Raw genomic sequence first — 26,785 nt, 5'->3', positions numbered from 1 at the left:
GGTGGGTCCTCCGCGTCATCCTCCGCGACAGCGTTGTGTTACCATGGTGACAGAGTTTGCGTTATCAGCCAGCTACGTTACCAGAACAGAGACGGTTTTTGTCTTTTACTGCGAAAAACATCATTTCTAATTTCATAAGGAAGTAAAAGTGAGTAAATTCAAACATTTAATGCTATATTTGTATGTTTAGATCGTGTTTTTTCTCGTTTAACCACATTTTCAGTCCAGGTGATGAAGAATATGATGAGTTCAGAGACTGTGAATCACGTGACTGTGAGAAGAAGTGAATCAGCTGATGCTGAAAACATCAACAACCTCATCACAAACACAACTGTGCAAGTGTTTGGACGAGTCAACGTCCTTCAGCTGCTGTGAGACACACAGATACACTCTTTGTTTTACTCGTATTTGACCCGTGTTTGATGGAGATGATGCAGAAAATGTCTTCTTTTTGTTCTGACTTTAGAGAAAAAGCCAACCTGGCCGTGACGGTGGCCGATGTCAGCGACAGCATCGTGGCTCACGCTTCCTTCCTGGATTATCCTGCTGCAGATCTGGTGGATCCGGCTCACTGCGAGCTTTTCCTGAAGAAACACTTCACAGCAGGGAACTGCTGCACGGTAGTCTGTTTAACATTCACACACTGTTCAGTAATCTGTGATCCTGTGTTATCACAGTGTTCCGTAATCTGTAATACTGTGTCATCACCGTGTTCAGTAATCTGTAATCCTGTGTTATCACTGTTTTCAGTAATCTGTAATCCTGTGTCATCATAAAACCTAATCTGAGATTATTTTCTTCTTCACCTCCTCCTCAGACACTGAACACTCTCTTCCTCCACCTCTTTGTGGCTCAGCCTGAGTTTGCTGCTGAGAGTTTAAAGGAGATCATGAGGTAAGAAAAGATTAATTCTCTCTGTGTTTTTAATTTAGAATTTTAAACTTTCTCTCAAACTCATGACGATTGTTGTTGTTGTTATTGTTGTTGTTGTTTATCTTCACACAGAGTTGTATTTAACGCCGTCTCAGAGTTGGACAACGTCTGTCTCATCAGCTCCAACATTGGTGATTTAGGTGAAGACGCTGCTTCACATTCACTCCTCACTCTCACATCACATTGATGACATCATCAATGACGTCACGTGACCTTTGTTTGTTTCCAGAGCCGACACTGAAGGACACGTTTGAGCCTCTGAAGTGTTTGAGCGACACTGAACCTCAGTCTTCAGTGTTTGTCTGCCACAGGAATCAGCTCTGTCCCAGGATTCATGTCCGTCCTGCCAGGTAAGTCCACTCTACACCTGTCCATCTCATCTCATCTTCATCTTCATCTTCATCTCATCTCATCTCATCTCATCTCATCTCATCTCATCTTCATCTCATCTTCATCTTCATCTTTATCCCATCTTCATCTTCATCTCATCTTCATCTCATTTCATCTCATTTCATCTCATCTTCATCTTCATTTTATCTCATCTTCATCTCCATCTCATCTTCATCTCATCTCATCTTCATCTTCATCTTCATCTTCATCTTCACATCTTCATCTCATCCTCATCTCATCTTCATCTCATCTTCATCGTTATCTCATCTTCATCTCATCTTCATCTTATTTCATCTCATCTTCATCCTCATCTCATCTTCATCTTCATCTCATCTTCATCTCATCTCATCTCATCTCATCTCATCTCATCTTCATCTTCATCTCATCTTCATCTCATCTTCATCTTCATCTCATCTTCATCTCATCTTCATCCTCATCTCATCTTCATCTCCATCTCATCTTCATCTCATCTCATCTCATCTCATCTCATCTTCATTTCATCTTCATCTTCATCTTCATCTCATCTTCATCTTCATCTCATCTTCATCTCATCTTTATCTCATCTTCATCTCATCTCATCTCATCTCATCTCATCTCATCTCATCTCATCTCATCTCATCTCATCTTCATCTTCATCTTCATCTTATCTCATCTCATCTCATCTCATTTTATCCTTATGTGCTTTTGTGTGTGAACAGGTTGGAGGATCACGATGACATCATGGCTCTGTTTGACCAGCAGAGGAGGCTGTTGTCAGTCTTTGGTCGTCCAGACTCTCTGACAGAGGTCATCGAGGTTCAGGACGAAGACAATCTCTCAGCTGTCTGTGAGGTTTGCCTTAGATTATTTGTTTAATCTGTAGATTTAAGTGTGTAGAAAACAACCCTAATCCCTGATTATTATTATCCCTTATTATTATTTTATTATATTCTCTCTGCTTCACAACACCTTTATTGTGCTGATCTTATGTCATCTTATCTTAACTTATCTTAGTTTAGCTTATGCCATTTTACCTTGTCTTATCTTTGGTCATTTTAGCTTAATTTAGTATAGCTTGGCTTATATTTTATCTTATTTTATCTTATTTTATCTCATCTTATCTTTGGTCAGCTTAGCCTGATTTATCTGAGCTATTTTTTTAGCTTAACTTATTGTATCTTATCTAATCTTCGGTCATCTTATCTTAACGTAGCTTATTTTTAGCTTACCTTTTCATATTTTATCATTGGTCATCTTAGTTTAACAGCTTATTTGTATCTTTTATGTCTTGTTTTTTCTCCCTCTTCAAAACTGATTGATTTTCAGGTTATATTTTAATATTAGCTTTAAACACACAGACATGAATGTTTTAAATTTCTACTTATTTGTTCATGAAGATTGTTTTTTTACAAACATGCCAGTGTTTTTTTTCCCTTTCATTTGCTTCAGTTCTGTATAAAATCACCAAGCCCACCTGTGTATTGATATAATATAATATAATATAATATAATATAATATAATATAATATAATATAATATAATATAATATAATATAATATAATATAATATAAAATAATATAATATAATATAATATAATATAATATAATATAATATAATACTCAAATGTCGTTTGACTGAAAACTCTTTTTATTTTTTATTTTTCCCAAAACAAAAAATGTTCAAATCCTTTGCAAAAAAGAATAAACACAGCACTGCTGTCTGCTGTTCCCCCGGGACAGACAGACAGACACACACACGCACACAGACACACACAGAGTCAGGATGACATGTGCTCACAGCAGCATATGGCAGACAGGAGCTGATCGTGGGCCAGCGCTCTCTCTCTGAACATATGAACATATCGAGTCCAGACATTTGAGGCATTTTGTCTGAATCTGTTCAAACACAAAAAAAACGTTTCCTCAGTGACAAAAAATAAATCTTATTTTTCTGATTTTATTTAACCTCAGATGATAAAAATGACTGACTTTCCTCAGTTACAGCGATGTAAATGGAACAAACCTGTAATTTACTTTGTTAGTTATATTATTATATATTATATACTTTTACTCCACTACATCTCCTCTAACTCTCTTTGTTACCCGTTACTACTAAATAAAATCAGAAGAGGAAGAAGAATTGGTATTATGGTCTGTATTTATAGAGTTCTTGTTGAACTGCTTTACACTACAGTTTTCACCCAGTCACAAATTCACCCACCCTCACCCACTCACTCACTCACTCACTTACTCACTTAGACACTCACTCAGTCACTCCCTAATTCACTCACTCGTTCACACATTCTAACTCACTCACTCACTCACTCATTCACACATTCACACATTCTCACTCGTTCACATATTCTCACTCACTCGCTCACTCACTCACTCACTCACTCGCTCATTCACTCACTCACTCGTTCACACATTCTCACTCACTCATTCACTCACTCGTTCACACATTCTCACCCACTCACTCACTCACTCACTCACTCACTCACTCGCTCACTCTTGTCCTCCTCAGGTGGACGCAGTGATCGTCGGCTTCATCAGACTCACGGCTGATGTTCATCTGAAGGAGTTACACGACAGTTTTGATCTTCACGACTTTAACGGTTTTTTTAAACAGCAGCGAAAGAAAACTGAAGAAGCTGCTGCTTCTGACCTGAGAGGAGGAGGAGGAGGAGGAGGAGGAGAAGAAGAAGAAGAAGAAGAAGAAGGAGAAGGAGAAGGAGAAGAAGAAGAAGAAGAAGAAGAAGAAGAAGAAGAAGAACAGAGACCATGGGAAAAACACAGAAACGTTTTCTGGATCCAGTTCTTTGTCATCGACAGCAAATATGAAACAAGGTCACGTTTCTTTTTTAGCTCTTCAGCCCCAAACATACGTAGATTAATAATCCCTCACAGATTATCACAGGTTTGCTGCCGCTCTGGTGGCAGGAATCCAGCTTTACAGCTGAACGGTGACAGATATCTGGCTGGAGCTGAGCGGCTCACATCTGTCCTCCCTTCGCTGAGATTCTCACTCTCTTCTCTTCCAGATCAGTGGATGTTCTTCCATATGTGTTCAAACATTTCCCTGTGAGTATCATCTTCATACGTAGAAAATGTTCTCCAGAAAAGGTCAAAGGTCAAAGATCTTTACAGAAGAGTATTAGGGCCACATGTAAAATAGAACATTGAAAGAAAGAAAGAAAGAAAGAAAGAAAGAAAGAAAAAAAAACAGCCTGAACTTTGAGATAATCTCAGAATTCTGACTTTAATCTCAGATTTCCGACGTTCTGATTTATATCTCAGAATTCAGAATTCAGAATTCAGAACTCAGAATTTTAATCTAGGAATTCCTCCTACTTTCATCTAAGAATTCCAACTTTAATTTCAGAATTTCGACTTTTTCTAAGAATTCCGACTTTATGACTTTAATCTCAGAATTCTGACTTTAATCTCAGAATTCTGACTTTAATCTCAGAATTCCGACTTTAATCTAAGAATTCTGACTTTTTCTAAGAATTCCTACTTTATGACTTTAATCTCAGAATTCTGACTTTAATCTCTGAATTCCGAGTTTCTGACTGTAATCTCAAAATTCCGAGTTTCTGACTGTAATCTCAGAATTCTGACTTTAATCTCAGAATTCCGAGTTTCTGACTTTAATCTCAGGATTCCGACTTCTACTCAGAATTCCCACTTTTTTTCATACCAGTCATTTTCTGGTAACATACTTGAATTGTGTCCCTTTAAGGTTCTTTATACAATACTGTGTGTGTGTGAAAATATAACACACACTTATACGTCACACAGTACAAACAGGTCATATACTGTACATGTTGGTCGTGTTGGTGTATTTCAGGACTTGGATTTGTGCGTCATCACTGCTCCGACTCTTTGTCCAGACTTTCAGCTTAGGCAGAGTTTCCTCAGGATGAGGCGTCGCACCGACAACTCTCTGCCCTATGAACTTTACATTTTTCACCGTGATGGACTGAGGTGAGAAAATAAACAAACAAACAAACAAACATGCTCTTTCCACTCACACATTCATACAGTGCATTTTCTATCGCTCATCTTTCATACTCATTTACCCTCTCACACACAGCTGCCTTGCTCAAGGACACATCAGCATGTAGAACCCACAACAAACAACAAAGATTTTGAATGATGGATGAATGATGAATGAATGATGGATGAATGATGATAGATTTAATATAAGGAGCAAATGTATAATTATTCATTATTTGCTCTCTCAACTGTAGTTCCTTAATCGTCCACCAGATGTCCCCAGACTTTTCTGTCCCTGTTATCGTGTGACATTTCCCGCCCACTCACACACACCCACACGTGTATAAGCCCCGCCCCCTATGCTAACTTGGAGGGAAAGTGATTGTTAGCAGAGTTAGCAGAGTTGTGGACTAAAGAAACATAAAGGTGAGACTTTATCTGTGATGTTTTTTATGTTGAAGTGTGTGTTTTTAGTCACGTGTCTGCTGTTTCAGTGAAGTTTGCTCGGTGTAAGAAAATAAAACTCGTAGAGTTTTCATGTCTGCTGCTGTTAGCATGAAGCTAACACTGTGTGGGAAGCTGCTTCTTAAATGTGATTATTTTCTACTTTCTTTTCAAAGAAATCATTCACACTGGATCATTGTGTGTTTGTGGACAAAAACAAAGAAGTTTGACAAACACTGATAAACATTTTTTGACATTTTAAGAACCAAACAAGTCCATAATTAATCTGGAAAATAATCTACTGTTGTTGTTGTTTTTCAGGCCTGTGGAGGTCAGACCGGCTGTAGCTGCAGACCGAGCCGCTGTCTCTGACATGATACAAGGTCTGACCCTGAGTGAGTCCCTGCTTCAGGACCTGGACTGGTTCTACCAGAGTCGCTGTGACCCGGTCAGTCAACAACACACACATTCACATTTAAACCACTTCAGTAAAGGTCAGAGTTCAGTTCTAACACCGAAATCAACTACAAGATGTAAACATGTTTGTCAGTTTATTAGGATCAGCGGTTAAAATGATTTGATCCAAATTAAAAAAATTAAAACCAGTTTCTGTCATTTTTCAGCTACTTAAATAGTGGAAAATAAAGTTTTGCACCTATAAAACTCTGGCTTAAAAAGTCACAAATTTAAATCGTTGGATTTATATTATAGAAATGAAATAAATATTAAAACACTGACACAAACTAAATGGTCTGCTGTTTAAAAGTAAACGAGGATGACACAGTGAACACACCAGGGTTGTGTGATCCTCATCGTTCTCCCTTTTTAAATTAAAAATGAAATGGTGATTGTTTTGGACCGCGGGGGTGCGCGTGGAGCCGCTATAATGATGATTGTCTTGGAATAACGAGGAACACGGCACTAATGCCAGGGAACAGATTGGTGAGAAGTCAGTCAGTTGAACGGCTTCTCCTCTCTGACACCCCAGCTGTCGCGGCTGCCGCTCCAAAACTGATAATTACTCCTCCAAATGAGAGAGAGTGGGACAGGGAGAGGGAGAGAGGCAGCCACTTCATGTGTATTCATGGCACCACACACCGAGTGCCTTCAGCTCACATGTCACTGACTGTGTCCCGCCCGTGTCCCCAGGACGGCGTGCAGCTGCAGGCCTTCGTGGCTCAGGTGGACGGTGACGTCGTCGGGGCGGTGGTCATCGCAGACGAGCAGGTGGGCGACTCCAAACCTCACTGTTGATGATATTAAATGTCTTATTATACTTGTTTTTCCAGACTTTTCCAACAGAAAACTGAAGTTTGTAAACCACTCACTCTCCCACACCAAAGCCCAGAGAGAAAACCAGTGATTTTAATATCACACACACACAGGAGTTGTTGATCCACTGCTGCCTCCATCACTAAGTTCAAATGTCTGATTTTGTCAGTTCGGCATTCGAAATCCTTCATTCAGATTTACTTCAGTGACACAAAGTGACCACAAGAGGCAGCAGTAGACCAGCAGCTCCTGTGTCCCTGTGAGCTAAAATCACTGATTTTCTCTATGGGCTTTGGTGTGGGAGAGCGAGTGGTTTACAAATGTCAGTTTCCTGTTGGAAAAGTCTGTCTTACAGTGAGATAAAGATGTGAACATGTGCTTAAGATGTTGTAGACTTAAACTGCCCGTAGATTTTAGTTTTTTGTTGAGTGGAAAAAATCATTTTTTCAAGCCGCTCAGGCATCAATACCTTTCGACTACGCTTGGTCATCTGAAGTCCACGATATCTTACTATATATCGTTGCTATGATCCATGTAAAAGCAGCTGTGCTTACACTTACCGTGTCTCCGCCAGGACGTGGAGTACGTCCGTGCTCGCTACAACATCGAGAACTTCATCTACTTCAGTCACCACCGCTACGAGGAGCACGCTCGCCTTCGCCACTTCGTCCTCCGACCGTCGTTCCAGCACTTCAGCAGACACCTGTTCAAGGAGACACTGAGACTGTCTCATCGCTCCTGTCTGTACCTGAGGATCCACCCACTGCACCACAGCCACGAGGTACACACACACACACACACGACAACATAACCTTCATTCATCTTCAGAGTTTAAAATAATGAATATTGGCCTAATAATAATATAAATAATAATGACACCTGAATGTTCCAGACTAATTTCACTCTGCAAACTGACTTGTTTTCATTGTCTTCTTGTTTTATATTAGTTTATTATTGCTGAGTAAAAACTGAAGTTTGTAAACCACTCACTCTGCCACACCAAAGCACATGGAGAAAATCAGTGATTTTAGCTCACAGGGACACAGGAGCTGCTGGTCTACTGCTGCCTCGTGTGGTCACTTTGTGTCACTGAGGTAAATCTGAACAAAGGACAAAGGTCAACAACTCCTGTGTGTGTGATGTTAAAATCACTGATTTTCTCTATGGGCTTTGGTGTGGGAGAGTGAGTGGTTTACAAACGTCAGTTTCCTGTTGGAAAAGTCAGTCTCACACAGAGATAAAGACGTGAAAAACATACATTTAAGTGCATGTAGATGTGATCATCGTTTGAGGCTAAAATCTCAGCCTCATCACAAACCCATCCCAAAAAAACAAAAAGCCCTAAAGTGTGGCACTTTCTGCAGAGCGTGTCCCTCGAGGCGCTGCTGTCTCTGGGGGTCGGGGGCAGCAGGTGCTGCTGGTGCTGCCAGCTCCACCTCTCCACACCAGCAGAAGACATTTCCTCGACATGTAGAGGCCTCCACTTCCTCTGCTAATTACCTTCCACTAACAAGCAGCAGGCAGAGACGCAGGGAGAGAGATTTGCAAATAGAATAATGGCAGAGGAGAGGCAGGGAGTTGGCTCAGGAAGTGGATGAAGCCTTGGGTGACGTTTTCCAGCCATAATCAGACTCCTATCATGAGCAGTGTAACCTTTTAACCACAGCTCATTATCACTCTGCTGTTTAACCTCAGAGGAGCTTCTCTCTCTCACTGAGCTCATTGACACCACTGCCCTCTCTTCTCCCGCTCTCAGAATTCCTGCGTCCACCATCTGGATTTTGTCCTCAACTGTGGCGTTCCCGTCCGACCGCGACGCCAGATCATCTACCCGCTGGAGGAGGTTGGCAGCGTCGGGCCGTGCAGGCGGATCACTGAGGAGCAGGTGGGCTCAGCAGCAGCTGGCTGACACACATCAGTCTGCCAGGGTGACGGTGCGCTCCTGTCACCACTAGACGGCGCTGTTTCAAAAGAGAAGAGACGAGAGAACGTACAACCGTTCACAGACACACATTTAAGCTGAAAAATGACAGAAAGTAGAAAATATTCACATTTAAACTTAAAAAGGACAGAAAGTAGAAAATATTCAAATTTAAGCTGAAAAATTACAGAAAGTAGAAACTATTCACATTTAAAATAAAAAATGACAGAGAGTAGAAAATATTAACATTTAAACTAAAAAATGACAGAAAGTAGAAAATATTCACATTTAAGAAGCTGAAAAATGACAGAAAGTAGAAAATATTCACATTTAAACTTAAAAAGGACAGAAAGTAGAAAATATTCAAATTTAAGCTGAAAAATTACAGAAAGTAGAAACTATTCACATTGAAAATAAAAAATGACAGAGAGTAGAAAATATTAACATTTAAACTAAAAAATGACAGAAAGTAGAAAATATTCACATTTAAGAAGCTGAAAAATGACAGAAAGTAGAAAATATTCACATTTAAGAAGCTGAAAAATGACAGAAAGTAGAAAATATTCACATTTAAGAAGCTGAAAAATGACAGGAAGTAGAAAATATTCACATTTAAGAAGCTGAAAAATGACAGGAAGTAGAAAATATTCACATTTAAGAAGCTGAAAAATGACAGGAAGTAGAAAATATTCACATTTGAGAAGCTGAAAAACGACAGGAAGTAGAACATATTCACATTTAAGAAGCTGAAAAATGACAGAAACTACAAAATATTCACATTTAAGAAGCTGAAAAATGACAGAAACTACAAAATATTCACATTTAAGAAGCTGAAAAATGACAGAAAGTAGAAAATAATCACATTTAAGCTGAAAAATGACATAATCTAGAAAATATTCACATTTAAGAAGCTGAAAAATTACAGAAAGTAGAAAATATTCACATTTAAGCTGAAAAATTATAGAAAGTAGAAAATATTCACATTTAAGAAGCTGAAAAATGCCAGAAACTAGAAAACATTCACATTTAAGAAGCTGAAAAATGACAAAGTAGAAAATATTCACATTTAAGCTGAAAAATTACAGAAAGTAGAAAATATTCACATTTAAACTAAAAAATGACAGAAAGTAGAAAATATTCACATTTAAAATAAAAAATGACAGAAAGTAGAAAATATTCATATTTAAACAAAAAAATTACAGAAAGTAGAAAATATTCACATTTAAGAAGCTGAAAAATGACAGAAAGTAGAAAATATTCACATTTAAGCTGAAAAATGACTACAAATTTTTAACAAAAGTTCCTATGAAAAACTTTATTATTCTAATTGCTCTTTCCTGAAGTATAATTATATGATCTCAGTTTGTTTACACACAGTTTGACATAAAGCGCGTTACAAGTGAATAATACATGATCCTAACACAGTTTTTATTCAATAAATCCTTTGTTTTATAAAGAATAACTTTGTTTCTACTTTTATAAAAAAAACTATATTGACTTCTCTTTTAATCTTAAAAAAACATCCTGAAGGGTGAAAGCAACAGGCCAGTGTGTGTGTGTGTGTGTGTGTGTGTGTGCTGTGATTTATTTTAATGTCCTCTACTTCAAATATTTACCGCGTGCACGGCGGCGTGCGCTTGCCACTCCATCAAACCAGCCCCGCCCTCCTTTACCTTGGCAACGCGGCAGGTTGTGATTTCCAGGGGCCGGCGCTCAGATAAGAGCTCTGTCTCCGCCCTCGTGACGTCGAACCCAAGGAGATTAATCTAATTTCAAAGCACCTGTTCCCAACACTGTGTGTGTGTGTGTTTGTTTCCTCTTCAGGACCAAAACCTGGTCCTAATGAGGCAGAACCTCATTTCTGAGGAACTGGTTAATGTTTAGGATTAAGATTTAAATTGTGGTTAATGGTGATCAGGCTTGTGTGTGTGTACACACACACACTCTGTGGGGTTTGGTGTGGGAGAGTGAGTGGTTTACAAACTTCAGTTTTCCTGTTGGAAAAGTCTGTCTGACAGTGAGATAAAGACGTGAATATGTTCTTAAGATGTAGCAGACTTAAAATGACGTAGATTTTATTAGTTCTTTATTAGAACCAGCCTGACATATTCTTGAGATATCGTAGACTCAAACGTGAGTCATTTTATTTGGTTTTCCGACAGTAAAGTTAAGTTTGTAAACCACTCACTCTCCCACACCAAACCCCACAGAGAAAATCAGTGATTTTAGCTTGCGGGGACACAGGAGCTGCTGGTCTACTGCTGCCTCGTGTGGTCACTTTTTGTCACTGAGGTAAATCCTCACGCAAAATTTCTAAAGCCGAAATTAGTGAAATAAGACATTTGAACTTAGTGATGGAGGCAGCAGTGGATCAACAACTCCTGTGTGTGTGATGTTAAAATCACTGGTTTTCTCTATGGGCTTTGGTGTGGGAGAGTGAGTGGTTTACAAACTCCAATCATACATGTGAGAGTAGATGTTAATTATTTGTCGGTCTCTCATGTTTCATCATGTTTCCGCAGCTTGAACCTAAACACATATATTTATACACACACACACACACACAGTATCTCAGACGAATTGCAGTTTTTTTTTAAATAATCCTAAACTGAAAGACGAGTAGATGCTAAATTATGACGTGCTTTTGTTTCACGGCCGCGTTTTAAAAACAAAAAAAGGACATAATTGTGCCACGCTCTCACACACATTTACACACACACACTCATACACACACACACAGTTATTACACAATAAAGCTGCTTCATTTCCAGTGGAACCCTGAGCCAGAGGACGTCTGTGTCTGTGTGTGTGGCAGATGTTGGACGTTCAGGCCCCTGATGGAAATTATGTGAATATTACACAAAGGTTAATTCCGCCCTCGGGTAACCTGCCCCCCTCCACACACACACACACACACACACACCGTTTGTCTCGCTCTACGCTGTTTTGATCCAGCAAGGTGCATTGTGGGACAATCTGCCTAATTATAGATGATGAAGGAGCCATTAGCTGCAGGAGCAGAGACGCTTTGGCGTTAAAGGAATTGGTAAATTGGAAACGCCGTGTTCCACTAATTCCTCCGGGGGCTTTTTTTTTTGTAATTGTTGTGGTAAAGTGTTTCCTTAACCGTCAGGTCACATGACCGACCACAGCGTTTTCCATCTCATTTACACTGACGCTGCTGTTACCGCGGTTACCGCATCATCTCATCTCTCTTTCTCTATGGAATTAGATTTTTGTCAATATTTTCAAACGAGCTAATAAAAGATCAATTTAATCATTCAAAAATATTGTATTTTATTGTTTGAAAATACACTCGTTCTTTGCGCCGTGTTTTTTTTGTTTGTGGGCGGGCCATAGGGTGTCACTGTCCGTAGGGAACTCGCTCTGTCGTCATCGGACAAAATTATTGTAAATATCTAACGTTTGTCAGATTATAAACGTTAGGGAGCGTAAAGAACAAGTGAGGGAGCGTAACGAACAAGTGAGGGAGCGCAAAGAACAAGTGAAGGAGCGCAGAGAACAAGTGAGGGAGCGTAAAGAACAAGTGAGGGAGCGTAACGATCAAGTGAGGGAGTGTAAAGAACAAGTGAGGGAGAGTAACGAACAAGTGAGGGAGCGTAAAGAACAAGTGAGGGAGTGTAACGAACAACTGAGGGAGCGTAAAGAACAAGTGAGGGAGAGTAACGAACAAGTGAGGGAGTGTAAAGAACAAGTGAGGGAGCGTAACGAACAACTGAGGGAGCGTAAAGAACAAGTGAGGGAGTGTAAAGAACAAGTGAGGGAGAGTAAAGAACAAGTGAGGGAGAGTAACAAACAAGTGAGGGAGTGTAAAGAACAAGTGAGGGAGAGTAAAGAACAAGTGAGGGAGTGTAAAGAACAAGTGAGGGAGCGTAAAGAACAAGTGAGGGAGTGTAAAGAAATATATATGTGTATATATGTATATATATATATATATATACATATATACATATATTTTATTCTCATTATTCCTCGTTTTTTTACTCATATATATATACTCATATATATGTGTATATAAATATATATATATATATATATATATATATATATATATATATATATATATATATATATATATATACATGTCAGGGGTCGCGTTAACCGAATATTTTTCCGTCATTGACCGTTTTTTTAAAACGGTGACGGAAAAATCTGAGGGCCATCCGTCATTTTGACAAATTGCAATTCACACCCTTGACCACTTGGTGGTGAAGAGCATATTACAGTAAGTTGAAAGTAGAAAAGAAGAAAAATGTCACGGCAGTTGAGTGTCAGAAGTTTCTTTAAAAAGCCCAAAAACTATGTTGATAAAAGAGGTGAAAAAAGAGGGATAGATGCAGATGAAGGACAAACTCAGCCCTTGGCCTCAGCGGCAGTAAGGAGGTTAGGCGAGTTCAGTGGGAGCGGGAGTTCTCCTGGCTGAGGAGGGCGGATAGAAAAATGTTGTGCGACAAAATAAAGATTCCCATCGGAGAATCTGAGCATAATTTCTGACCTGGACACCGTACTCAATGCATCTCGCTATCCTTGTAGTGCTGACAGCGTGTTAAAGAGCTATGGACAGGAGGCTTTGGAGCGCGTCTGTGACCGGTGCAGCTGATCCACTGGTGCAGAAGGAGCGCATGTTGCGGGATTTCCTACCACGCGCAACTACGCGCAAGCAGGCACGCGATGTAAGTCCATGTGGACCAGGAGGAAGGTGTGAGACTGTGCGTTTAGGCCACAGGTGAACTGTTCATATTCCACTGCAATATGAACAATGCAATTGAATATGTCATTATTATCATTTAAAGTGACCGGTAAAAATGGATTATGACTGGATTGTTATGACCCTGTCAGTCAAAATGACAGACAACGGAAAAGTCTAGCGCGACCTCTGATACATATATATACATGAGTAAAAAAATTTTATTTTATTAGTGGTTGAAAAAATGTTACGATGCCCCCTTGTGGCCTTAACTTAAGTTTCTCCTGATAATTTCACTTTTCCAGACGTTCTGATGAGCGAGGGATTGCAGTGAAACCTGACTCTCTCACTCACTCACTCTCTCTCTCTCCCTCCCCCTGTCGCTCTCTCTCCCCCCTGTCGCTCTCTCTCTCTCTCTCTCTCTCTCTCAGGAAGCGTTTGCTCTCTGCCTCATCAGCAGAAAGTTGACCCTGGAGCCAAAGGTCAACGTTAACACGCGTGTGGTGGTGGTGGGAGCGTCGGACACGGGCCTGTCTTTCCTCGAGGTTCTCTGTCTGTGGTGAGTTTGTCTCAGATTTCTGAATCGTAGACTCTTTATCAGGTTTTCCAACAGGAAACTGAAGTTTGTAAACCACTCACTCTCCCTCACCAAACCCCACAGAGAAAACCAGTGATTTTAGCATGTGGGAACACAGGGGCTGCTGGTCTACTGCTGCCTCGTGTGGTCACTATGTGTCACTGAGGTATGAAAGAAACAAAGAGTTTCAAAGCTGAAGTCAAAAATAAGACATTTAAACTCAGTGATGGAGGCAGCAGTGGATCAACAGCTCCTGTGTGCTGTGATGTTAAAATCACTGATTTTCTCTATGGACTTTGGTGTGGGAGAGTGAGTGGAAAAGCGCTCCCGTCTCCATGATAAAGAGCCTCTTTCTTTTTCTTTATCGTCTTTCATTCCAACAATTTAATCTGTGGAAATGTCACTTGACTCCGGGTCGGGACTCTGCCACGTCTCACCTCCGTCCTCGCTTTTGTGAGATTAACCGCCACGGCAAATTATCAGCAGCAGCGGCCCCGGCACTGCTGCTGCTGCTGCTGATCCAGAGCCTGGTTGGCGATAGCTGCTAGGCAACCAGAGGCGGCTGATCTGTGTGAGCTGGCACGGCACGGGTACACGCAGCTGTCTCAGGCTTCGCATTCAGGAAATTCCATTAATTACCTGCTGCTGCTGCTGCTGCTGCTGCTGTTTTCTGTGTTTTCTGCTGCTGCTGCTCGGTGTTTGCTGTCACTAATGCCTTGACTAATGAGAGTGTTAGTGTCCACTGAACTCGTGGTGACACTGGGACGCTGAGTGATGGGTCAGTTTTCAGCTGCTGGGCTTTTTTTCCTTATCAGCTCTGCCCAAACACCCCCCCCCCCCCACCTCAACATTTATGACTAACCAGGACGAGGTCAGACAGATAAAGAGCTGTGTGGCGGCGGCAGCAGCAGCAGCAGCAGCAGCGCTGTGGTCAGGCCTGTGAGGTCAGCACAGCCGCCTGTCAGCAGCTGATAACAAAAACAAATCCAGAGCTGCTGATTCGGTCGTGTCCAGACGCCGATAATTGGCCTTAATGTCTCAGAGCTGCACCGTAACAACCAGATCCTGGCACAGATTAACACGCGTCGTGCGCCGTTCTGATCCGTTCGGATTCTGATTTGGGTTATTTTGTGGGCGTGGCTTCACCTGTAAATTTGTTCTTCTGTTAGTAACTTCCTGTGTTTTTGTGACGGGTCAGTCTGTGACGGGTCAGTGATCGCCCCGAGTGTGTGTCCATGAAAGTTTGGTAAGAATCCGCCCACTGATGACGTCACGACACAGGATTAAACTACGAGCCAATCCCATTCTCTTTATATAAAATATCTCTGTCTAAACTCAGTGGATTAGAATCAAATTTAGCGTGTGTGTGTGTGTGTGTGTGTGTGTGTGTGTGTGTGGGATCAGACTCTCTATCGTCATCTGGATCTGATCCAGATTACAGATTTGGTGGTAATTTAAATTTGTGACACATTGACCACGTGTTGTCCACTGTGTGTGTGTGTGTATGTGTGTCAGCACCATCTGTTGTGATGTAAATGAGCTGCTTTGTTGTTGCCTGTGGGACATGACACAGCTGATAACAGCACAAACACTGTTTGCTGAACACGGGCGTGCGTGCGTGTGTGTGTGTTTGCTCTTATCACACACGTGCGCCTCCATCACCTGCTGCGCTGCTGTTATCTGTGCTTCCTGCTAAATGAATGCCCGATGGATACAACATGCACACACACACAGATCTTCACCTGAGCTGTTGGCTGATGCATTGTGGGAAATGTAGGAATATGAACGTATCATGATACAAACTCTCTGAGGTTCTGATAAAATTACAGTTAATAATCCTGTGTCTGTCTGTCTGTCTGTCTGTCTGTCTGTCTGTCCCTCTGTCTTTCAGACACGTCTCCAACTAGAATCATTTATTTGCTGGTCATCGACCAAACTAACTCCTAAAACATAATCTGCCCTTTTACCACCTGCTCACAGACAGACAGACAGACAGACAGACAGACAGACGAGCTGCTTGAAGGCGTTGATAAAAGCAGGAAGAGAAGAACAGCACCAGTAAAAGAAGAAGAAAAAGCAACATTGTTGTCACACAGAGCGAATAATCAAACATTTAAAGTATTATATATATATGTATATATATATATGTCTATGCATGTATGTATGTGTATATATATATATACATATGTGTATGTATGTGTATATATATATAAATATATAGCATTAGCAAAAAACCAGTGATCATTCAGGCACACACTGTGATTAACCTTGTGATTCACATTCTAAAACCTCTCCAACCGTCAGTATTATTGTTGTTATTATTATGGTCTGTGAAAAACACTCGTCCTCTTCTGTGCTGTGTGTGTTTTTCGCAGCCCCCACCTGAGCTTCAACAACCTGACCCTCATCTCAGCACATGGTTTCCCCGGAGACCGTAACCACGACGACCACGACAACGTCGCGTTTCTGTCCACGAGGCGAGTCGCACACAAAGTTCTAAACCCTTTCATATCTCATCTTTAGCAGTGATATAAAGTAGCGATGATAGTGCAGGAGTCACCAAATGAGACGTGTTGTTTTTTTTGTTTTTTTTTCCTTTATAAAAACGAGTCAAGTGAACTTTGAACTGTGACGTGTTTCTAAATTTCATTTTGAGCACTTATTTTTGTTTTTGAGATTAAAATACATACGTGCAGGTCATGGATTAGAGCCTCGTGGCAATATTTTTTGAAAATAAACAAAAGAATCTCAGAAATCCGAAGAAAATATTATTTATTTTCTCTGAGAATTCCGTTTTTTCCCTTAAAATAAGAATTCTGCAAGAAAAAAAATCAAAATTTCGGACTTTAATTTCAGAAATGTAAAAACATTTCACATGTGATGAATCGTCTTGAAGAAGCCGTCACATCATTGAGTGTAACAGCGTCACCGTCACTGTGTTTCCTGCAGTCACGCCTACAGCGGCAGAGACCTGGCGCTGCTGCCTCTGAGATGCCGCGTCGCCGTGGTGACGGACAAGATGGTGGCCATCGACAGGAAGTCTAAATACGTGGTGGTGCGGGGAGGCGAGGAGAAGGTGCCGTACGACCTCCTGGTCGTCTGCACCGGCCTGCAGTACCAGGTTAGTACCGGGTCAGAACCAAGTCTGTACTGGGTCAGTATCGGGTCAGGACCGGGTCAGTATCAGGTCAGTATCAGGTCAGTACCGGGTCAGTATCAGGTCAGTATCAGATTTATATTCCGAATTCTGAGGGGAAACTGAAATGTGACTTTAATCTCAGATTTCAGACTTTTTTTCCTGATCTTCCTCATAATCCGTCACTAAATTAAAGCAGTAGTACGTAACTTTTAAACGTAAACAAACGTCTGTAAGATTCAAATCATTTTCACCCAGATTTCACACAGTGTTGACTGAGTGTCGTTGTTTTCCGCCCGGTGACGTTCCCACGCTGCACACAGGAAGTGACTGTTTTTGATGTGGTGACAGCAGCAGACGACAATGAACAACCTGTCGTTTTCTTCTGAATTTTTACAAGAACATGTCTCCGCCCGCCTCTGCTCTGCTGCTGTATACACACAAACGCTCCCTCAGTCAGAATAATAACAAAACAAGCAAAGGTTACATACTGTGGCTTTAAGTCACATTCCCATTTTTCTGTGCAACGTTGTTATGACGTCATCCGTCTTTTTTTTCGCCCGCAGGTGCCCCGTCCCACCGATCGGCCTCAAACTCCGCCCCCTCGCTGCAGACCCGCTGCGCCCGCTCCCTCCAACCTCCTCACCCTCAACGACCTCCACGACTGCACGGCTGCTCGACACTGGCTCAGAGCCAACTTTGTGGAGCAGGAGGGTGAGTGTGCGTGTGTGGGTGTGTGTGGGTGTAGTATAATGTCATTGGTGAAGTGGTCTGGTATAATTAGCGGTTAATTAGCAGCAGAGACATCTTTCATGTGCGTGAATCAGCTCGGCCTCTTCCATCCACTCATGATCAGGTCTGTGAACACACACACACACACACACACGCGACGCACACACGCTGTCATTCACTGAAGGAATTGAGCAGAGTGTGAGGCTCTTCCACAGACTAATTAGTGAATCGCTCTGATAAAGGAACTCCATTAATAAATGCTAATGGCTGCAGCAGCAGATACTGAGTTTATTTCCATACTCTAATAACAACAGAAGGGAAACAGAGTGTGTATGTGTGTGTGTGTTTGTGAATTCTCTGAATGTATCTGTTTAAACCTGAAAAAACAGCTTCTTATTGGCACTTTTAAAGCAAACAAACTGAACAGGAGGAGGAGGAGGAGGAGGAGGAGGTGCAACAGTGAAGTGCACTGATGTGGAGAAAGCTCCTGTGTGCAGTTGCAGCTCTTTGTTCAGCACCATGGACAGAGACGGAGAAAATAGCAGCAATCACTTTTTATACTGAAGACGATGATTAGTTTAAAAAAATTAAAATAAAATCTACGTCAGTTTAAGTCTACAATATCTTCATATCCACTCACTCTCCCACACCAAAGCCCATAGAGAAAACAAGTGATTTAAGCTCACAGGGACACAGGAGCTGCTGGTCTACTGCTGCCTCGTGTGGTCATTTTATGTCACTGAGGTAAATCTGAACATGTGATTTTAATGCCGAATTAACAAAATCAGACATTTGAACTTATTGATGGAGGCAGCAGTGGATCAACAACTCCTGTGTGTGTGTGATGTTAAAATCACTGATTTTCTCTATGGGCTTTGGTGTGGGAGAGTGAGTGTGTGTGTGTGTGTGGGAGAATGAGTGGTTTGGAAAAGTCTAACAGTGAGATAAAGATGTGAACGTGTTCTTAAGATATTGTAGACTAAGCCACAGTGAAAACTCTTGTTGTCCAGACGATGCAGTTGTGTACGGAAACAACGTGGACGTCTACACCACAGTGGAGACGTTGCTCAGCCTCGGCGTCCACGGGTCCCGCGTCCACGTCGTCCTCCCTCCTCCTGAACCCGGCGTCGTCTGCTTCAGTGATCCGTCGGTGGAGGAAGGCGTGGCTGCAGCTCTGGAGAAAAACCAGGTCCAGGTCCACCGTCGCTGCCTGCTGACTCAGATGGACCAGGGAGGACACGAGGACCGTCTCACATCGGTGTCCTTCACCACGGACGCGGGGACTCTGCGTCTGCTCTGTGGAGTAAGTCTTCACCTGACACTTGAAAAGATTCACATTTAAGAAGCTAAAAATAACAGAAACTGGTTTTAAATACTTAAAAAAAAGCACTCAAAGTTATTAATCAGTTGTCCAAATAGCACACACACACACACACACACACACACGGTGTGTGTTAATGAACAAACAGTGTGTTTAAACATTGGAAAACCCCACAGGCTTTAATCACTTTCAATCAAGCGTCATGTTATCAGTGTTTGCATCTACTTTCAGCCTTTTTTTTCTTTTGTTTTAAACAAACATCAGGTGAAAACAGTCCGCGCTCATGTGTTCACTCGCTGTGTTTGACAGTTTTAATCTTCTACTGTACGACCTTCACCTCAAAGTTCAGCCAGAGACGGCGTGACGACTTGTGTCCCGACAGGAAACGTCGTTGTCGTGTTTGAGTGTAGCTCATGTCGTGTAAAGGTTTCTATATCAAACTCATGACCCTGTGTTCCTCCCTAAGGTTTTCATCAACCTCTCCAGCAGAGGAGTTGACGGCGACGCCTTCAGGTCCATCAGCGGCTCCTTCCTGGCCTTCGACGGCCGACTCGTCATAAACGCCGCTTTCCAGACCAGCGACCCGGCCATCTTTGCCGCCGGACCCGTCACCAAGTTCTCGCGCCGCTACCACGCGGACGAGTGGTCGCACGCCAGCTTCAACTCCAAGGAGGTGGGCGAGCGCCTGGCAGCCGCGATGCTGACCCTCCTCGACCCCACGCAGGAGCCAAGGGACGAGGCTGCGTCTGAGCTGGATCAGGATCGCCTGGTGCCGCTGTACAAACGGGCCAAGATTCAAGGTGTGGTTCACTTTTAGCATCATCAGCCAAATTAAGTACAAATACATTTTAGACACTTAACAAAAGGCCCCTTAAGTCTACGATATCTTAAGAACCTGTTTCACGTCTTTATCTCACTGTGAGACAGACTTTTATAAACCACTCACTCTCCCACACCAAAGCCCACAGAGAAAATCAGTGATTTTAACATCACACACACAGGAGTTGTTGATCCACTGCTGCCTCCATCACTGAGTTCTAATGTCTTATTTTGTTAATTTGGCTTTTGAAATCCTGCGTTACCTTTGACCTCAGTGACTCAAAGTGACCACACGAGGCAGCAGTAGACCAGTAGCTCCTGTGTCCCCATGAGCTAAAATCACTGATTTTCTCTATGGGGTTTGGTGTGGGAGAGTGAGTGGTTTACTAAAACGTTATCTGATGTCGAGACAAAATGGTGGTTTTCCTGGTAACATTGTCCTAAAAGCTGTCTTTTGATAACACAATAACTCATTCTATGTTTTGTTTATGACACTAAATTCCATTGCGGTCCGTTTCCTGCACGTCTCTGCTCCGTGTCCGTCCTCCTGTCCGTCTGTGACGTCCTCTGCTTTTATCTCACAGAATATTATTTATGTGATTTTGCTTTAATGAAACCTTTTCCTCCGTTGTGTAAACACAGCGACAGTGGCGACAATGCTGCTGTTATTCACCGAGCGACCAAGGCTGCAGCACAGGTTACACACAGGTTACACACACACACACACACACACACATAGGTTACACAAACACAACAGCCACTCACACACACACAGGTGAACTTTTCAGAACGAGGTCGGCGTTTGCGTCTGTGGGCCGACACTCACAATGCTGTCGTTTATCAGTGCTGTGATCCACGTTCCAGCACTTTAATGAGTTCTCCTTCTCCTGACAATCATCGCATTCTGTGGATTATTGTGAAGCACACCTGAAACTGAGCTTCTTAAATGTGAATATTTTCTAGATTCTGTCATTTTTCAGCTTCTTAAATGTGAATATTTTCTAGATTCTGTCATTTTTCAGCTTCTTAAATGTGAATATTTTCTAGATTCTGTCATTTTTCAGCTTCTTAAATGTAAATATTTTCTACTTTCTGTCATTTTTCAGCTTCTTAAATGTGAATATTTTCTACTTTCTGTCATTTTCAGCTTCTTAAATGTGAATATTTTCTACTTTCTGTCATTTTCAGCTTCTTAAATGTGAATATTTTCTACTTTCTGTAATTTTCAGCTTCTTAAATGTGAATATTTTCTACTTTCTGTCATTTTCAGCTTCTTCAATGTGAATATTTTCTACTTTCTGTCATTTTTCAGCTTCTTCAATGTGAATATTTTCTACTTTCTGTCATTTTTCAGCTTCTTAAATGTGAATATTTTCTACTTTCTGTCATTTTTCAGCTTCTTAAATGTGAATATTTTCCTACTCTCTGTCATTTTTCAGCTTCTTCAATGTGAATATTTTCTACTTTCTGTCATTTTTCAGCTTCTTCAATGTGAATATTTTCTACTTTCTGTCATTTTCAGCTTCTTAAATGTGAATATTTTCTACTTTCTGTCATTTTCAGCTTCTTAAATGTGAATATTTTCTACTTTCTGTCATTTTTCAGCTTCTTCAATGTGAATATTTTCTACTTTCTGTCATTTAAACAGAAACTAGTTAATCCAGCGATGGTCACAACTGCAGCTTTGACTCTTTCTCTCCTCAGGAGGGAAACTTCCTGGAGGTTACAACTACCTGCATGTGACCACACCCACTCCCACTGACCTGACTCCTCCCCCTCCTGTTCCACAGGTGAGTGTCTTTTAGTTTCCAGATGATTAATCTGAGCATGAAAATCCAAATGTAATTTCCCCAGATTTGGTTCATGCAGACTCACAGATGAGGTGACCAGAGTTTGGTGGTTAAAGGTCAAAGGTCAAGGTGCTTGTCTACCTTCTGAATGTGCTGCATTGTATAAGATTGAGGTTTAATTTAGCAGATATAAAAGGATTCTTTTTAATCTACAGCCACATGGAATTATCATTTCTTGTCGTCTTCACCTCAGAATGAACAACAATGATCTGACGTGTCTCTCACACCAGGAACATGAATGAATTAAAGAGTCTGTTCAATCTTTTTTGTTGCAGGACAGACGGATCGTGACCGGAGACGTGGAGACGGGAAATTACTTCAGTCTGCACCTGGACTGCTACGAGCGCGTGGAGACGCTCACCTGCTTCTCCCTGAAGCCCCTCCCTGTCTCCAATTACCTGAGTCTGTATGGGAAACACCAGCAGCTGCTGGGCCAGCTGCTGACCCGCTACCACCAGGACCTGATCCATGACCTGTACAGGTGAGACAGGAACCTGACATTTGTAAACCACTCACTCTTCCGCACCAAAGCCCATAGAGAAATAAAGCCGAATTGACAAAATAAGACATTTGAACTTAGTGATGGAGGCAGCAGTGGATCAACAACTCCTGTGTGCTGTGATGTTAAAATCACTGGTTTTCTCTATGGGCTTTGGTTTGGGAGAGTGAGTGGTTTACAAAGAAAAATAAGCACAGAATCTGGGTCAAAATAAACTTTCAGGCTAAATAAAAAAAACCTAACCATCTAAAATGAAAGATCTATCGTCAGTAACAAAGCTGAAATAAGAAGTAATTCCTGTTTTCAGTTTGTTTCAAACAAACTGGTGTTTTCTTTTTCAGCAGCGGTAGTTGATGTGTATGTGTTTTTACAAAATAACTGTTTTCATCACAAAGTTCTGAGAAAAAGTTAAAAAAGTCACTTTTCTGGTGACGTTTTTCTGAAGTTGTGAGAGAAAGACGCTCGTCGTGTGTCTGCTGACTGATGACCTGAAACACTGTAACACAAGGAGACAGAGATGGAGGACGCCGTGTCCTTTGTCCTCACACTGTCTCACACCGTGTGTGTGTGTGACCTGCTTCTGAGGTTTCACTAAATGACCCCAGACGTGGACGTCTATTGTCCCCCCCCCGCCTCCTAATCTGTTTATGCAGCTCCCCAATCTGTCTCTGTGGTCGGCAGAGGAAGGAGACAAAGCCGCGGCCTCCTCGCTGCGGAGGCCGACTCCTCGCCGCGGCGCCCGCTCAGCTGACTCGTAAAGTCATTGTGGAAGCTGACAGAGCGTCACAAGCCGTTAAAGTAATCGATTGACCGTGAGGCGGCTGGAGGTTATTCAGCAGACGCAGTTAGTGTGTGTGTGTGAGTGAGTGACTCTAAACTGATATTTAAAGGGACAGTTCACCCAGATTTTCATGGACCATGTTTCCTCCCGTGGTGTCAAAATATAGTTAAAGTTAAATTATTAGTAAGTTCACATTAAAGAGAGAGTTGAGTGTTTTTTCGATGTGGTACTGACACATAATCAGCGACCCCTGCTGCTGAGAAACCAGCCTGAGACCGTTTAATAAGTCTACCATATCTTTAAGAACGTGTTCACGTCTTTATCTCACTGTGAGACCGACTTTTCCAACAGGAAACTGATGTTTGTAAACCACTCACTCTCCCACACCAAAGCCCATAGAGAAAACCAGTGATTTTAACATCACACACACACAGGAGTTGTTGATCCACTGCTGCCTCCATCACTAAGTTCCGATGTCGTATTTTAGTTCGGCCGTTGAAATTCTTTGTTCAGATTTACCTCAGTGACACAAAGTGACCACAGGAGGCAGCAGTAGACCAGCAGCTCCTGTGCTAAAAATCACTGATTTTCTCTATGGAGTTTGGTTTTGGAAAATATGCATTTATATTTACAAATTTAAAAAATCTGCGTCAGTTTAAGTCTACGATATCTTAAGAACATCTTTTAATCTCACTGTTAGACAGACCTTTCCAAGTTTGTAAACCACTCACTCTGCCACACCAAAGCCCATAGAGAAAATCAGTGATTTTAGCTCACAGATTTTCTCTATGGGGTTTGGTGTGGGAGAGTGAGTGACCAGTTATTAAAATAGCTACAGTCGTGTGTGTGTGTGTGTGTGTGTCTCTCCTGCAGCTTCTTCACGCAGAGTTCCTGTTTGGTCGTTTATCACGACCGATTTTGTGACTTAGAGCAGGAGCTTCAGCAGATCACTGCACACACACTCCAGGTTTGTGTCTCTTCTTTCTTCCTGCACCGTTTGTTTGTTTCTTACTTTCTTAGGATAATAATTACTATAAATTATATGGAACAAGAAATATGAAACAGATTTCAATTAAAAACACTATAAATCGTCAGGGCGACTCTGAGCAGCAGACGACGACGATGGACTGCGGCGCGTTCAAAGACGCAGAGAGTGGAGCAGCTCTGAGAAACCGAGCAGTGAAATATCTGAGCTACAACAGGAACCTGCTGCCCATGTTCAGCTGCCCGGGTCAACTGTAACCATGACAACCACTTTATTTAAATTTCCTGTCAACTTAAAAGAAACTTAAGTGGAACATCTCAGAGTTCTGTCAGATTTAAGTCAGAGTTCTGACTTTAAAGTTTTGAAATCTCAAAATTCACACTTTAAAATTCAGAATTCTGTCAGATCAAAGTCAGAATTCTGAAGAAAAAAGTCTTGAAATCTCAAAATTCTGTCAGATTAAATTCAGAATTCTGAGATTTAAGTCAAAACTGTTTTGTTTTTTTTCACAGAAAGTCAGACTTTAATTGTTTCTCTTCTCCAGATCTGTAAACATCACATCATTACATTTAAAACTCCTTCACTGTCAAACAGGAAACAAAGAAACGAGATCTCTGACGTTCGTGTTTTTCTATTATCTGCCAACTGTAACTGAGCGTGACCTTTGCCCTCGGTGACTCTGCAGCAGCGTGACCAATCACAGAGCGGCTGCCGATGAAAGAGGAGGAGGGGGGGAGGAGTCACTACAGCTGTATGCTAATGAGGCTGTCCGTCAGCAAAATAACCACACACACATACACAGATTCATGAGTCACTTCTCATTCTGAGAATTATGTGACAAACTTTCAATTTAATTTAAAAATCCCTTCTTTTTCTATAATTTTCTATACTCATAATAAAGAAATGTAAATTAAGTATTTATTCAGCTGTAAATGGTTTCTGTTATGAATTATTGACATTAATTAACAATAATCTGATTTCCTGACGTTAACATGACAGAGTTAACAGATTTCATCTCCTGTTGTTTCTTTTTTTATTAATTTAACAGCATATCTGTTCTTATTGACTGCTATTTATTATTGATCGTTTATCAGTTTTAAGACAAACGCTCCAAAAATGTGACCAGATTAATGAAAATTGTGACCAGATTATTGAAAATGTGACCAGATTAATGAAAAAGTGTCCAGATAAATGAAAATTGTGACCAGATTAATGAAAAAGTGACCATATTAATGAAAAATGTGACCAGATTAATTAAAGTGTGACCAGATTAATGAAAACAGTGACCAGATTAATGAAAAAGTGTCCAGATAAATGAAAATTGTGACCAGATTAATGAAAAAGTGACCATATTAATGAAAAATGTGACCAGATTAATGAAAATTGTGACCAGATTATTGAAAATGTGACCAGATTAATGAAAAAGTGTCCAGATTAATGAAAATTGTGACCAGATTAATGAAAAAGTGACCATATTAATGAAAAATGTGACCAGATTAATGAAAAGTGTGACCAGTTAATGGCAATTGTGACCAGATTAATGAAAAATGTGACCAGATTAATGAAAACAGTGACCAGATTAATGAAAAATGTGACAAGATTAATGAAAAAGTGACCAGATTAATGAAAAATGTGGCCAGATTAATGAAAAATGTGACAAGATTAATGAAAAATGTGACCTAATCTGAAGCCGAATGACCAGGTCAGAACAGATAAACTGGTTGGATTAGAATGAACGATTTGCGTCATACTAAACTTGGTTGGATCAGACTGTTGGATCACATTAAATCAGAATTACTAGGTTGTATCAGATTGACTGGGACAGATTAAACTGACCGGGCCAGATTAAATTCACTGGATCAGATTAAATTGACCAGGCCAGTTTAAATTCACTGGGTCAGATTAAATTGACTAGGCCAGACCTCATGTGCTGGAATTGGGTTTGGTGTTTGTTTTCTTTTGAAATAATCTGGATTTGGCCCATTTTGTAAAACACACGCTCGCACCCGGGGGGGTCAGTTTGTGTCTGAGACCCCTCCCACCAGCCAGCAGCTGCCCCTTCCCCCCACCCCTCTGTTTTTTAACTGTGCATTTCCTCTCCAATCACAGCTTCTCTCTGCGCCTTTTGTGATGTAAAGCAGGAAAAATCCACCTCTCCAGATTAATTATGTATGCGTCACATAACAGATTCATATGTTCAGAGTTAACTGTCTTCACTGTTATTTGTGTCAGATTATTTAAAAAAAAAAAAAAAGTCCCTGAAAGCATTGAATAAAGAGGTTTGATCTGGTCAGGAGCTGCAGCTGTGGCTGATTTTAAATGGATACCCTCCTCCTTTTGAGATTAAAAACCTCTTTTTAAGTTTTCCTGGAAAGTAAAGATCTAGGATTTGTAAAATCTGACCTAATCTGACTGATTGAATAAAGAGATTTAATCTGGTT

At 41.1% G+C, this 26,785-nt stretch overlaps 1 protein-coding gene across 2 annotated transcripts; it reads left to right on the top strand.

The window, feature by feature from the left end:
- Positions 1-11: 11 nt before the first annotated feature.
- cfap61 (cilia and flagella associated protein 61) lies at positions 12-26,785 on the top strand. 2 transcript variants are annotated; one of them, XM_058613403.1, is made up of 24 exons: positions 12-148; positions 224-371; positions 467-620; positions 818-894; positions 1,006-1,064; positions 1,163-1,283; positions 2,022-2,154; positions 3,825-4,147; positions 4,342-4,381; positions 5,151-5,287; positions 6,065-6,191; positions 6,893-6,970; positions 7,590-7,796; positions 8,772-8,900; positions 14,076-14,203; positions 16,597-16,698; positions 17,171-17,342; positions 17,924-18,071; positions 19,100-19,392; positions 19,877-20,210; positions 21,934-22,019; positions 22,355-22,560; positions 24,233-24,326; positions 24,455-26,785. In XM_058613403.1, the coding sequence occupies exons 2-24, from the start codon at positions 232-234 to the stop codon at positions 24,599-24,601; spliced, it is 3,435 nt and encodes a 1,144-aa protein (XP_058469386.1). In that variant the 5' UTR covers positions 12-148; positions 224-231; the 3' UTR covers positions 24,602-26,785. The 2 variants fall into 2 exon arrangements, with proteins under 2 accessions (XP_058469386.1, XP_058469385.1); XM_058613402.1 differs by having other exon boundaries at positions 1,006-1,073.

Source organism: Solea solea, chromosome 17 (assembly GCF_958295425.1).
Source record: "Solea solea chromosome 17, fSolSol10.1, whole genome shotgun sequence".
NCBI classification, from domain to species: Eukaryota; Metazoa; Chordata; class Actinopteri; order Pleuronectiformes; family Soleidae; genus Solea; species Solea solea.
This window is presented reverse-complemented; position numbering and strand designations above follow the sequence as displayed.